Genomic DNA, 14,507 nt, shown 5'->3' with positions numbered 1-14,507 from the left:
ATCATATGATCAAGAAATAAATAGAATCTGTTTGTAATTAGGGGATAACTGACTCAGTGCCAGCTTATTAAAGTTATGAAAAATGCTTATTTTGTTCAGTCTGAGAAGATAAATATTCTACAAATCAATTCAAGCAGGTAGGGTCGATAAAGTGACAACCCAGTGCTGCTACTGTTTGTGGTGCAAAGAAAGCTGCTGATCACTAACTTCATTAAAGTTGGGCTTCTACATTCTCATTTGATGCAGTGATGTGTAATAATACCTGTTCTTCAGGATGACTTGGATGTACATACTGGATTATAATAATTATATTACCTATTAGCTAAAAGCACTCTCCTACAGCAGAGTTTGACTCAATACCTTGAGCACCCATACAAGGGGCAGGTCACTCCCCCTCCCTTCCCCATTTGACCTCTAAACATGTTTTGGCCTACATCCATAAAACTTAACAGCTGACCAATACAAGTATGTGTCCCATCCTTAGGTAACTCTGCAGTCACCCCTGCTCAACAGGTCACCCAAACTATTGTTAGCCAATTAAGTAATGTCGGAAAGGTAGTTGTTGATCTCTGACCACCTTAACTATTAATTGCCTTATATCAGCTGCATGCCCCAAGGATAGGATTAGCTGAGCTTTAAGCAGGCCTGTTTACTATTCATACACACTGAGCTTTAAGCAGGCCTGTTTACTATTCATACACATTAAGCTTTAAGCAGGCCTGTTTACTATTTATACACATCGAGCTTTAAGCAGGCCTGTTTACTATTCATACACATACTACACACTAGATACATACATTGTGGAGGTCAAGAAATATTCATTTTCTGTTGTTGAAAAAAAAACGGGGCTAAAATTTCTGAAAATTGTTTTTCAAAACATAACCATTTCAAGGGGTTTATGTGTCCATAATAATGTTTCTCATCTTACATGGCATGTTATGGCAGGTATGCAACAATATGAAGGTCATATCATGCTAAAGCATGTGCCTCTACCAAAACACACCATGGTAACCAATCTAGATGGTCCTGATGGGTGGAATCAAACTAACACTCTTCTGGTCTTCTGAGTTTAATGTCTTAAACAGTGTTATGTATATTTAATTGTATTGTTTGTTAGGTTTTGTTTCTCCATCATTGTGTGTTATGTTTAATTGTATTTTTGGACCTGACCTTGTCCAAAATCAAGTTCACTGAGTTCCTGACCAGAGACACTGGTATATTTGTATTTGGTAAACAAAAAATACATATCTAATGGTTTTTCAAAGAGAATAGGTTAAATATTAGGATCATTATCTATAGAAGTAAACAATTTATTAGTGTCTGAGTCATGCTTATTGGATTTCCCCCCATAACAATACCCTGCCAACCTGATCTTAACACATCCTTATTATAGCTTAAGTAACATATTTTATCTTGTAAACATCTTGGAAGAAATCAATCATATTGTTTGTTCAGTATTTCATCTGGGTTGGAATTATTTATTTAAATTAGTATTCTCTGTAATTACAAAGTGATCAATAATATTCTTAGACAAAGTCATTAACTGGGAATTACAGTAAATTCAAACAAAGACATCTTGGATTATATTATTGTGATTAACTGTAGGACTGTTGTCACATCACAATGACACAGGCCATTACAGGCACATCAACACCTTCAATGCTGGATCTTAATTAGTCCAACAATGAAATTTGTTTAGAACATTATTCATTAGGACTGGTGATAGAACTTTCTGGCTTATTTTGGGACGTAATTCACATAACTGTAAGTTCATTTTAAATTTTTACTTTGTTTTGTATAAATTATTTGTTGAAGCTTACAGAACTTTTTTGTTTTTCACTCTTTTCTATTACTTAGTTTAAGACCATAGAGTCTTTATAACAGAACAACTGTAATTCAGTAGTTATGAATTCATTACATGGAAAATGAAAGCAAAGATGCACAAAAGTTTTGAAAAAATACATAAAATTGCATCCCTCTGACAAAATGAATAAAAAAGACAAAGTGAAAATTAATCATTTCATTTTGAAGATGTGACACTTTCAAGAAAACAAGGTAGAGACAAAGTAATATTTAAAAAATGTTTACATCTATTTAAAACTGACATGAGCAATTCTTTAGAAAAAGAGAACAAAATGGCAGCAACAGGAAAGTAAAGCTACGCTAGTATCACATTTAACAGACAACAGCTGTAACGACAAATTTAGAAATCCTCATTCTTTTTTCTAACCATATTTTGCCCCAGGTTTGAGTGCTGTCATGACAGCTTTGTGGATGTAACGGACAACTGCTCCCTTCCCTCCATCTACAAACTTTATCATTCTTCCTGTTACCACCTGACTGAAGCCATTGATTCCATACTCCACGACAGAGGCATTTGTTGGATCAGGTGTACTCCAAGTGACTGCCATCTTGGTGGCATCAACTGAAAAATAGCAAATCATATACTCAATGCATAATCCAACTGCAATTCCATCCCTTCTTATCTTTGTTTCATGCAATCTTCCATACAAGGCACTTATTCTGCAATACTATTTATATGCTTAAATAATGTTCCAATTGAAGACCTTACCTTGCAGTACCATTTTTTTGTGTTATAATTGAGGACTTATCTTGCAGTACCATTTGTTTAATTGCCTAAATAATGTTCCAAATGAGGACCTTATCTCGCAGTACCAACAATTTGTTTATATGCCTAAATAATGTTCCAAATGAGGACCTTATCTCGCAGTACCATTTCTTTTATGCCTAAATAATGTTCCAAATGAGGACCTTATCTTGCAGTACCAACAATTTGTTTATATGTGTCACATTTACCCCAACCCAGAGTAGCCCCAGTTTGAAACATGGATAATCAAGGTAATTCTGACAAGCCATTGTTTGATGTTAAACATTGCTGCAGGCTAGCACTAATCCCTTACATAAGACTGCTGTGGCTAGAAGTGAAGAGCCAGACCTAGGAGCTGCGGGACTGCCAGATAGTCAATTATCACCTAGATGTGGAAACGTTTGTCCAGATCAAAAGAAGTTGCCCAAAGAAGTGGAAGTGTCTTAACTTCTTTTCCCTGCAGACAGACAGCCAGGTTGAACTGGCCGCTAAGACGATTGGACAGGGTCACAGCGCCACCCAATCAGAATCGAGATAGGGGAGAGACCCTGATTTGGCTAGAATGATATCTCCGTGTCTTCCGGCAAGAATTAGTTCGCTAGAGAGACTGCCCAGAGGAGGATAGCGTAACTCCGAACAGCCATTCATTATTGGCGGGAATATCTTAGAACAGGAAATTCTAAGTACGACAGCTTCAAATAAGGAAGCTTTGAGGGACTGACCAGTTACAGTTTAGTCCCGTAGTCTCAGATAGAGAGACGGAGGAAAGGAGAAGAATGGACAGAAGTCAGGAGAAGCTGAAGTCTAGGAGGAAAAGGGGACAGAAGGGAGGAAGAGGAAATTGGGATCGAAATTGGAGGAGGAGATAGTCGAGAGGGAAAAAGGTTGAAGGAGGTGTTAGAGGAACGAAGGAAGGAAGGAATTAGCAGGAAAGAAAGAGATGAGTAGACACAAGGACAGGGGAAAAAATCGAACTCACAATGTAAATCATGGGATGAATTAGGCTGTCACTTGGTTGAGGGAAAGACAGGTGATCGAGAGTTTATCGTTTTAAATTATCGAATTTATTAAATTGTTATTAATTGAATTTCATCTTCGTGTTCTCTATAATTTAACATTCGGCATTGCTGACTGGGGGCCCAGAGCTGTAAATCTACCTCGTCACTAATTTAACTTTCTAACCCCACGAGCCCGGGTGAACTTTCATCATAATTTAATTAATATATATTGGAAGAACCCCACCTCAATGTGTGCAACCGTCACAGTGGGCGCTTTGACCGGGATTTGAATTAGACATAAATATTATTTTATGACCTAAAGTTTATTTGTTAGGAGTATTAGTGAACAGTGTGAAATAGTTGTGAGATATTTTCCATCCTGTGTATTTTGAATTTTTATGATTTTCTCATCTTGTGTTTGTTATATTTGATATTTGCATGCTTGGTAGATCTTTGATTACTTGCAGTAATTGTGAAGCAAATATCGAGCAAATATCTTACCTGAACGAAATTAGTTGCTGTCGACAGGTAAGTATTTGTCCATTGTTAGTAAGGTCGAGACAAGGTATCACTTCCTATTAGTATAACAATATGGCTACAGAAAGGCAAATGATCAAGGAGTACCATGCCATGGGTTCGGAAGATCTCGGATATGAGGGAGATCGCCTGGCAGCATTTATTGAAGAAAGAATCAAGGAACGGAAGGCAGAAAAAGCAGCGGAGAAAGCACTGGCTAAGATAGCAGCAGACCAAGAACTGGCCAAGATAGCAGCGGACCAAGAGCTGGCCAAGATATGAGCGGACAGAGACACCCAGAAAGTCCAGATAAATATGCAGCGGTTCAACGATAAGGAGGAGTCTATCGGCGATTTTCTTGTGCAGTTTGAGAAACTCGCTCACGCTCATAAAATTTCTGAGCAACATTGGGCGATTAATGTCTCAGCCTTTTTGCAAGGTGCAGCTCGTGAAGTCTACCACGGCTTAGCTGCAGACAATGCTGACGACTATAATGCATTCAAGAAGGCCCTTCTTTGTCATTATCGGCTGACCACTGAAACGTACCGTAAACTTTTTCGGGACTTGACGAAAAAGGCAACGGAGACCCACTCTCAATTCCACAACCGTGTTCCTGGGTTATTTGAGAAGTGGCTGAAGATGGCCAAAGTCGAACAATCGTACGACGGGCTACGCGAGGTTATACTCAAGGAACATGTCCTGAGTACTTACCGTCGCGAGTTGACAGTCTTTCCAGCAGAGAGAGAGAGCACTGGACGCTCAAAGAGATCGCTAGCATGGCGGAGCAATACAAGCAGGCACACTCGAAGAGTGGAGGTTCCGGGGGTGCGGACCGACCTCGACCCACTGAGTCACGCCGTGTGGTTGAGGTAGAGCCGCTGTCCGTAACCGTCAGGGCGATGGGAGGGTCAGAGGGGGATCTACAGGTAAGGATGCCAACCATGGACCTGGACAGGCCTCACCCACGAAAGCGGGACTTGCAGGTTGGCGAGGGCCGCCGACGTGTTACAACTGCAAGCGCCTGGGGCATATTGCCAGGGACTGTCCCAAGGGCAGGCAGACCCAGGTGAATGCCGTCGCTAGGAAGGAGTGCGAGCCGGAGGCAAGCTGTAAAACAGCAAACCTTGAGTCTGCTACTGTCAACGGAGAAGGTGCCACCATCTTGTATGACACTGGGTGTAGCATCCCAGTCCTTGTCGACAAGAAGTACGTTAAGCCCGAGGATTACACAGGGGAGGTAATCGAAGTTCAGTACGCAAACAGCGCGCATGACTCATTGACAGTGGCTGTCATTGACCTCAATTCACCGTATGTGAAGGGGAAAATTGAAGCTGCGTGCTTGTATGGTCTATCACATGATGTCACTCTGAGATGTCGTTATGTGTTGCCACAACCGAACCCCCAAACCTGCACACGAAAGCGAAGCTGACGGAAGTTACATCGACACCAGTGAGTAATGTTCTTCCGGCCGAGTTGAGGAAGCTGCAACAGGAAGATGCAACTCTGGCGCAGTTGCACAAACTCGCTGCAGCAGGAATGGAGAAAGAAACTCCGAATGGCGCGGTGAAGTTCGCGTACAAGAAGGGGATCTTGTATCGCCACGCCAGGAATGGTAACGAACACTTTAAGCAAGTCATCGTGCCAAAGGAGAAGCGAGGTGAAGTGTTGAAACTCGCGCACGAGAGTCTCATGGGTTGACACATGGGAATTGCCAAGACGCGTGACCGTCTTGTCAAAGAATTCTACTGGCCAGGGGTCCAGGGAGACGTTAAGCGGTTCTGTCTCTCCTGTGACAAGTGTCAGAGAATGGCACCGAAAACGGATCATCGACCTGTCCCCTTGGGGAGTATGTCCCTTATCAATGAACCATTTAGACGTGTCGCAATGGATTTGATCAGACCGATAAAACCCGCATTGTCGCACAGAAATCAGTTTATTTTAACGGTCGTAGATTACGCTACACGCTATCCGGAGGCCGTCGTGTTGCGTAATATTGATTCGGAAACTGCTGTTTGGGATTTGGTCAAGAGTCGGAGTACCCGACGAGATCCTGACCGATTAAGGGACGCAATTCATGAGTCATGTGATGGCGGAGGTGAACCGACTGATGTCAATTAAGCACCTCACGACTACACCGTATCACCCCCAATGTAACGGTCTGGTCGAACGGTTTAACGGGACCCTAAAGAACATGCTCAAGAAGCTGTGCGAAGGCCACCCCAAGGATTGGGATCAGTATATTCCTGCCATGCTTTTCGCATACCGGGAAGTACCACAAGCGAGTTTAGGGTTCTCTCCCTTTGAACTCTTGTACGGGAGGACCGTATGTGGCCCAATCGACATACTGAGACAGCTGTGGATGGACGATCACGCTGTGAAGGAGGTACGCACTACCTACCAGTACATCACGGACTTGCACAACAAACTGGAGGAAGTTTGTTCCCTCGCACAGGAGAACCTCAAGCGAGCAAAGGCGCGTCAGGCGAAGAATTACAACAAGCGCGCAAAACCAAGCCAGTATGAAGTAGGGGACAAGGTGTTGTTGCTGTTGCCCCAAGAACACAACCAGGTGCAAGTTTCCTGGAGAGGTCCATACGTTGTCAACGAGAAGGTCGGAGGTCAAACATATCGGATAAGGCTACCAACGAAGGAGAAATTGTACCATGCCAATCTCCTTAAGAGATACCGGGAAAGAGAGACCGTCAGCGATTTTGTAATCGCCGCGATAGTCACTGAGGACGCCGAAGGCGATACGGAAGGCGCCAACATTGTCCCGAGCTGTCCGTTAATGAGGGCTGAGACACCCTCAGACGTGGAGTGCAACCCCATGTTGACTGCGGTACAGCGGGAAGAGACTGAGACATTGCTGGCCGGGTATTCCAACGTGCTTACGGAAATACCCGGGAGAATGTCGCTTGTCGAGTTTGGGTTAAAGCTGGTGGACGACCGGCCAGTCCAGCGGAAACCCTACCCCTTGCCCCACGCAAAACGACAAGTTGTAAGGGAGGAGATTGAGCAGATGATTGCTCTGGGAGTAAGCGAACCCGCCGACTCTCCATACAGCTCTCCGGTAGTCCTAATGCAGAAGATGGACAGCACCCATCGGTTTTGTGTCGACTACCGGAAGCTGAATCAGGTGACAGAATTTCAAGTTGAAATGCTACCAGACCCAGAACAGATTTTTGCTTCTGTCTCTAAAGCGAAATATTTCTCCAAGCTGGATTTGTCCAAGGGGTGTTGGCAAATTCCGGTAAGGGATGATAGGGCAAAGCTCGCTTTTGCTACTCCCGACAGGACTTGGGGGTACAGAACGCGCCCAGAACGCGTCTTTACTAGGATGATGCGGAAGTTGTTGGAACCCTTGCGCGATAGGGGTGTCCACAACTTTATAGATGACCTCTTGTTAGCCACAGAGACGTGGGGCGAACACTTCACTCTGTTAGCTGACGTTTTGGAGCGGCTACGTCAGGCGAGATTGACAGCTCGCCCTTCCAAATGTCACCTTGGGTTCCGGACATTGGACTATTTGGGACATACCCTGAGCCAAGGCACGCTGTCCCCAGAGAAGTCGAAGGTGGAGCAGCTGAGAAATGCCGCACGGCCCACCACGAAAACTGAGGTGAGGTCATTCCTGGGATTGGCCGGGTATTAACGGAGGTATGTGGCCAATTTCAGCGCGCTTGTGGGGCCATTGCCTGACCTAACCAAGAAACGGGCCCTGAGTAAGGTTATTTGGATAGATGCGTGTGAGCATGCTTTCCAAACGCTGAAGGATAGACTTACATCCTACGCAGCTGTCCATCTACCGGATCTAGCAAAAGACTTCGTTCTTTACACCGACGCATGTGACATGGGACTGGCAGCAGTACTACTGCAGGAGCACGATGAGACGCTTTTTCCTGTCACGTACAGCAGTCGGAAGTTGTCTGCTGCCGAGAAGAACTACTCCATATTGGAGAGAGAATGCCTCAGAATCGTGTTCGGGATATCACGGTTCGAGCGTACTTATATGGGCGGAAGTTCATATTGGAGACCGACCACCACCCACTTGCCTATCTCCCGCAGGCGAAATTGTCGATTGGACGATTGATGTGATGGTCACTGTTCTTACAGCAGTACCAGATGCAGATCAGATACGTGAAAGGAACTGAGAACGTAGGCACCGATTTCATGAGCAGAAGCGCTGAAATGGTATAGATCGCTGTGTATATATATATATTCATGTTCGTACTCAGTGTGTAGTGTTGCGATGATTTTGTTCTTTATTTCGAGTAGTAATGCCTTTGCATTTGAAGTAATTTTGAGGGAATAAAATCCCGATTTTATTCTCAAGCGTGGGGGGGGTGTCACGTTTACACCGACTCAGAGTAGCCCCAGTTTGAAACATTTATAATCAAGGTAACTCTGACAAGCCATTGTTTGATGTTAAACATTGCCGCAGGCTAGCACTAATCCCTTATGTAAGATTGCCATGGCTAGAAGTGGAGAGCCAGACCTAGGAGCTGCGAGGCCACCAGATAGTCAATTATCACCTAGATGTGGAAACGTTTGTCCAGATCAAAAGAAGTTGCCCAAAGAAGTGGAAGTGTCTTAACTTCTTTTCCCTGCAGACAGCCAGCCAGGTTGAACTGGCCACTAAGACGATTGGACAGGGTCACAGTGCCATCCAATCAGAATCGAGATGGGGAGAGACCCTGATTGTGCTAGAATGATATCTCCACGTCTTCCGGCAAGAATTAGTTCACTAGAGAAATTGCCCAGAGGAGGATAGCATAACTCCGAACAGCCATTCATTATTGGCGGGAATATCTTAGAACAGGAAATTCTAAGTACAGACAGCTTCAAATAAGGAAGCTTTGAGCGACTGACCAGTTACAGTTTGTTCCCGTAGTCTCAGATAGGGACATTGAAAAGGAGAAGAAAGGAGAGAAGTCAGGAGAAGCTGAAGTCTAGGACAAAAAGGGGAGAGAAGGGAGGAAGAGGAAATTGGGATCGAAATTGGAGGAGGAGATAGTCGAGAGGGAAAAAGGTCAAAGGAGGTTTTGGAGGAATGGAAGGAAGGAAGGAATTAGCAGGAAAGAAAGAGATGAGTAGACACAAGGACAGGGGGAAAAAAATCAAACTCACAATGTAAATCATGGGATGAATTAGGCTGTCACTTGGTCGAGGGAAAGACGGGTGATTGAGAGTTTATCATTTTAAATTATTGAATTTATTAAATTGTTATTAATTGAATTTCATCTTTGTGTTCTCTATAATTTAACCGTCGGCATTGCTGACTGGGGGCTCAGAGCTGTAAATCTACCTCGTCACTAATTTAACTTTCTAACCCCATGAGCCCGGGTGGAACTTTCATCATAATTTAATTAATATATATTGGAAGAACCGCACCTCAATGCATGCAACCGTCACAATATGCCTAAATAATGTTTTAACTGAGGACCTTATCTTTCAGTACCATTTTTTTATATATGCCTAAATAATGTATTATGACAGATCTTTTCTACAGGAAATGTTGACATTGTTATGTAAATTTGATTTAATTTACATCTGATTTAATTAAAATGCTTGTTTGTTTTAAACTTTTTTTTATTCCATTACATGCTATTGTAATATAACTTTATTTACTGGAATAGAGTTCAGTACTGACTGATCTTTTTTTATTTTTGACATAAACAACTTTATAAAAACATTGCATCTAATGCTGACCTAGTTCCTGACCTTGATTCAGACCCAGTGATAGCTTGTAGCAAAGTAAGAGTAAGATTCATAAAGCAGAATCAAGGTCATACTTGGACTATGTGTTAAATAACATGTTGTTGTTGTTGTTATAGGGTTTAACACCATTTTTCAGCACAAGATAAGCTATACATGGCGGCCAGTATTAATGGTGGAGGAAGAACCCGGGAAAACTCCGGAAAGAACCACCGATCCACGAGAAGCTACCGACAAGCTTTCTCACATATCCACATTGGCAGAGTCAGAGACTCGAACCCATGCAGGCAGAGGTGAGATGGCAGTGATCTGTGACGGAGAGCACTTTAGACCACTCGGGGCCCCCCGTTAAATAACATATATCAATTAGGTTTTTTCAAAGGATTGACCCATGTCTGGGCATCTGTTTTGCGTTACAGCTAGATTTATTATTGATATTTTGAGAAATAAGTCATACTTGCCTTAACACTGGAGACGTCCTGTTGTGACCAGTTTTGTGGCTAATTATTTTATTTTTTACAGAAAAGTGATTCTTTTCCCTGGAAATACTAGTGCTCTAAATTAATTCATGGACAAGGACATTTATCAAAATTTATACAGAATTCAAATTGGAATATTATTTTCTGTGATTCATTTAAGAACTGTTGACACATCAATACAATGCTGACCACAGCATACGTCACCGCCTTCCATTTTGGATTTCAATGGGATTCGAACTCAGCTTCATTAGGACTTTTTATTACTAGGACTTCTATTTTTTAATTCTTGGATTATTTTTGGATTTGATTTGTAAAACCGCAAGTTCTTTTTCTTATTTTTACCTTGTTTTTCTAGAGAAATAAATTATTTGTTAAATTTTACAAAGCTTGTTGTCTTCACTTTTTTCTTGTTACATTTTGCAAGAGCCTAAACACGTAACAACATGCTCATGGAGACCCTGTCCAAATACATTTTGGGTATTTTCAGTGATAATTTTATACCCTGTAATCCGAAAGAAAAGCCCATTACAAAATGTTTGCTGAGGACAACTAATGCCAACTTCTCTAAAATGGTTCCATAATAACTTTTCAAAGCCAGAAGCTTATTTTCATTTACACTTAAAAAGGAAGTTCAAAAGAAAGTTTTTCTCGCTTTTCCAACAGAATTCATTGGTCCACACATAAGAAAAATGGGTTAAATTTGAACATGATTTTTGTCTGCTTATGAGCTTTTCTATAAAATAACAAAGTTACACTAAGATATGCAAAGGTTTGTCTGTCTGTGTCAAGCTGATTAGGCCTCTGCTTTAAATCTAACATGAGCAAAAACCTTTGGTTCTGGAAACAGCTATTTTTGGCCTAAAAAACCATGGTATTGCATTTTTCATGCATCTACATTATTAGACATCATTGTAAGCTATAGCCTTATTATTTTCCTTGTTAGTGCCTGCTTGGGTCTATCATGAAATGTGACAATGTCACATGCCACGAAATACAGGTCCTACTCTCATGATTAAAAGTCACATCTTTTGATCTCAATTTGTTAAAAGAATGCCAACCAAAACTGCTGGTCAAATAACAATTTTGTATACTGACATTTTGCAAACTACTATATGTACTTACTAAAAATTCCAACTGCAATCTGCATAATGCAATGGCAGATCAGGATCTATGCAGTTTATTAAGAGTAATTAGCAAACAAAGAACAAAGCCCCTGATCTTCATGCACATTATGTGACAGCAGATCAGGATCTATGCAGTTTATCAAGAGTAATTAGCAAACAAAGAACAAAGCCCCTGATCTTCATGCACATTATGTGTCAGCAGATCAGGATCTATGTAGTTTATCAAGAGTAATTAGCAAACAAAGAACAAAGCCCCTGATCTTCATGCACATTATGTGACAGCATATCAGGATCTATGCTGTTTGCAGTTGGACTCGATTTAAATGCAAATATAAAGTCCATAACCATGCCCAATACCTATGCAGTTTTGAATAAATTACCTATATTACAAATTATCTACTTCCACACTCCTCCACATCATTATACTAATGGGTCATTATCTAGGGAAGCCATCCAATTTTAGCTTAATGATTTTAGCTTAGTAACTCTGTTTAGTCTGCTAAATACAGCTTAACTGTATTTTATATATAATAATAGTACTTAAATGCAAATGCAACAATTTAAATGTTGCAATGAGAAGAAAAATTATGTATGCTATGCATAATGATTTGAATAATTCTTAACATCCTTGATTACATGCATCAGCACATGATGCTCAAGTGGGGGAAACCATCCTGGTCACATGCTTTCTTTGTTTTGATAATGTTCTCATGTGCAATCTTGTCACTAGTAACATCATTCAAAGTGGACAATACAATTATGGTAAAACCTGTTATGACAGACTGCCCTTTCTGCCAACAAAAAGTGGTCTCTCAAGACAGGTGGTATCTCATAGCAGGTTTGTACAAAAAAGACCAGTTTCCAAGGTCCAGCTTCAGAATAATTTCAAGAAAAATAACCACAATCACTGTACATATATTCTATTCTTTATAATTAGTTTTTGGTTAAATATTGTATATATTCATCTAAAAACAAAATTATACAGCAATAAAGATATACTTCTATCATTAAACATTAAATCATATTTACATTTGAAGATCACATATTTTTGCATATGAAATCGTTTCTGAATTACTCCTTTTCCTTTATTTCAACCTAAATTTGTTTTATCAATGTTTAAACCTCTTTTTTGTGAGTGGTCTGCTATTTTTCACTTCTTTCAGTTACAATAATTGTTTTCTCCAGCCTTAAAATTTGTCTCTTTTTAGTTGAAGGTTTGTCCATTGTTATTAAGGTTCTAGGTGTTAAAATTATTAGTGCTCAGTTGTAATATCCAACGTAAAGACGGTTTTGACTGGGCTGTAGGAAAATATGAAAAATCTATATATGTGCATTGCATCTCTAACAAATAAAAAGAAACAATTACCCAAATATACAAATCTAACCACCCAACTGAAGTTGATGCTACCATCCAAGGTGTAGAGAGGTGCATTTCTGATGTGAAATCATGGATGACATGTAACAAGCCGCAGATGAATGATGATAAAACTGAAGCCATTCTGATCACAACACAAAGACTTTCTCATTCACATCCTTTACCTCAAACAATAAATATCAGCAACACCAACATTAAATTCACACAATCAGTACAAAACCTAGGTGTTACTCTGAACAGTACTCTCACACTGCACCAACATGTCATGAACATATGCAAGGCTGCATATCTCGAGCTGAGACGCATCAGCTCAATTCGCAAATATCTTTCAGCTGATGCCACTAAAACACTTGTGTGTTCATTAGTACTTTCAAGACTGGACTATTGTAACTCAATTCTGTCTGGTTCATCTCAATATCTGCTCCAGAAACTTCAAAAAGTTCAAAACACAGCTGCTCAGATCATACTTAGAGTACCACGATCAGAGCACACCTCCCCACTGCTCTGTACCCTACACAGCCTATCCGTTAGATCCAGAATCAAACACAAAATTTGTTCTCTGTACTACGTTTCACTGTCAGACTCGAGTTCAACATACCTATCCAACCTCACCCAAGTGTACACACCAGCAAGATACTTATGCTCCTCTTCTGACAATCGTATACTCATTATTCCCACTATGAAAACAAAGTCATATGGACAGCGTTCTTTTGCAAACCAGGGCCAATCAACGTGGAATGAATTGCCCACTGAACTTAGACACAAAGACACAGTGATCACATTCAAGAGGGCTCTCAAAACTCACTTATTTCTACTGCAAGAACAAACTTAAAGACCTAATAATGTTTTCGACCTTAAATATTCTTAGCACGTTTTTTTTATGTTTACTAATTTCATGGCGTTTGTTTTTGTAATCATATCATTATATGTTTTTTATCTTATAGGTCTTGTCTAATGTTGTAAAGCGCTTAGAGCTTCTAAAGATTAGGCGCTATACAAAGTCCTCATTATTATTGTTATTATTATTATCTCATCCAGAAACAGAACCATTTACTCAGAGACAAAAGTCAAAGGCTTCATTCAAAGATGACATACAGGGATTAACTCTATAAGAAAAGTGTGGAAACCGGTCACACTAACTTGAATAGACAACAGCTTTGTGATTGGGATGTAATCACTTAACATCAGGGGGAAATACAACAAACATCACAAGTCTTGAACACTATCAATGGAATCCCGCAAACGATTCTCTCTTGCTGGTTTAATAGACAATGACCTTATTCACCCCCAGCAATACGAATTAACTCTAAAGACAAACAACATATGTGACCCCTACGTCAACTTTGGCACTACAACGGCAATTCATGACATACACATTAGCCTGGTTTACGGACTGTAGCATCTCTCACCGGTAGCAACAATCCTTATTTTTTTTTAATATTCCTTTAATGTTTGATTTTGATCAGAACAATCATTACTAATCAAGTGGTCATTGTAACAAATGATTACATATAGGTCAGTGGTGTCTGTTCTCGCAATATGGTTGTTGATATGGATGCCAGATCCTATGATAATGCTGGGAAGAAGGCTAAGTGTGGGAATAATTAGTCTGGTTCCCCACTTTTTATGTTCCCTGCATTGCTCACCCCGATACAAATAGCGGAGAACAATGCAGGGAGCATACAAAGCAGG

At 40.7% G+C, this 14,507-nt stretch overlaps 1 protein-coding gene across 1 annotated transcript in view; it reads right to left on the bottom strand.

Annotated features, from left to right (window-relative positions):
* The window catches only part of LOC149808387 (acid phosphatase type 7-like), a 78,010-nt gene that overhangs the window by 57,919 nt on the left and 5,584 nt on the right, over positions 1-14,507 (bottom strand). The window contains exon 2 of the mRNA XM_089976538.1: positions 2,231-2,425. Within this exon, the coding sequence (XP_089832664.1) occupies positions 2,231-2,425 (195 nt within the window). The remainder of the gene's footprint in view (positions 1-2,230; positions 2,426-14,507) is intronic.

This window comes from Sinohyriopsis cumingii, chromosome 1 (genome assembly GCF_028554795.1).
Source record: "Sinohyriopsis cumingii isolate HCF-2022 chromosome 1, ASM2855479v2, whole genome shotgun sequence".
NCBI classification, from domain to species: Eukaryota; Metazoa; Mollusca; class Bivalvia; order Unionida; family Unionidae; genus Sinohyriopsis; species Sinohyriopsis cumingii.
Note: the sequence above shows the minus strand (reverse complement) of the source record. Positions and strands in the feature narration are given on the sequence as shown.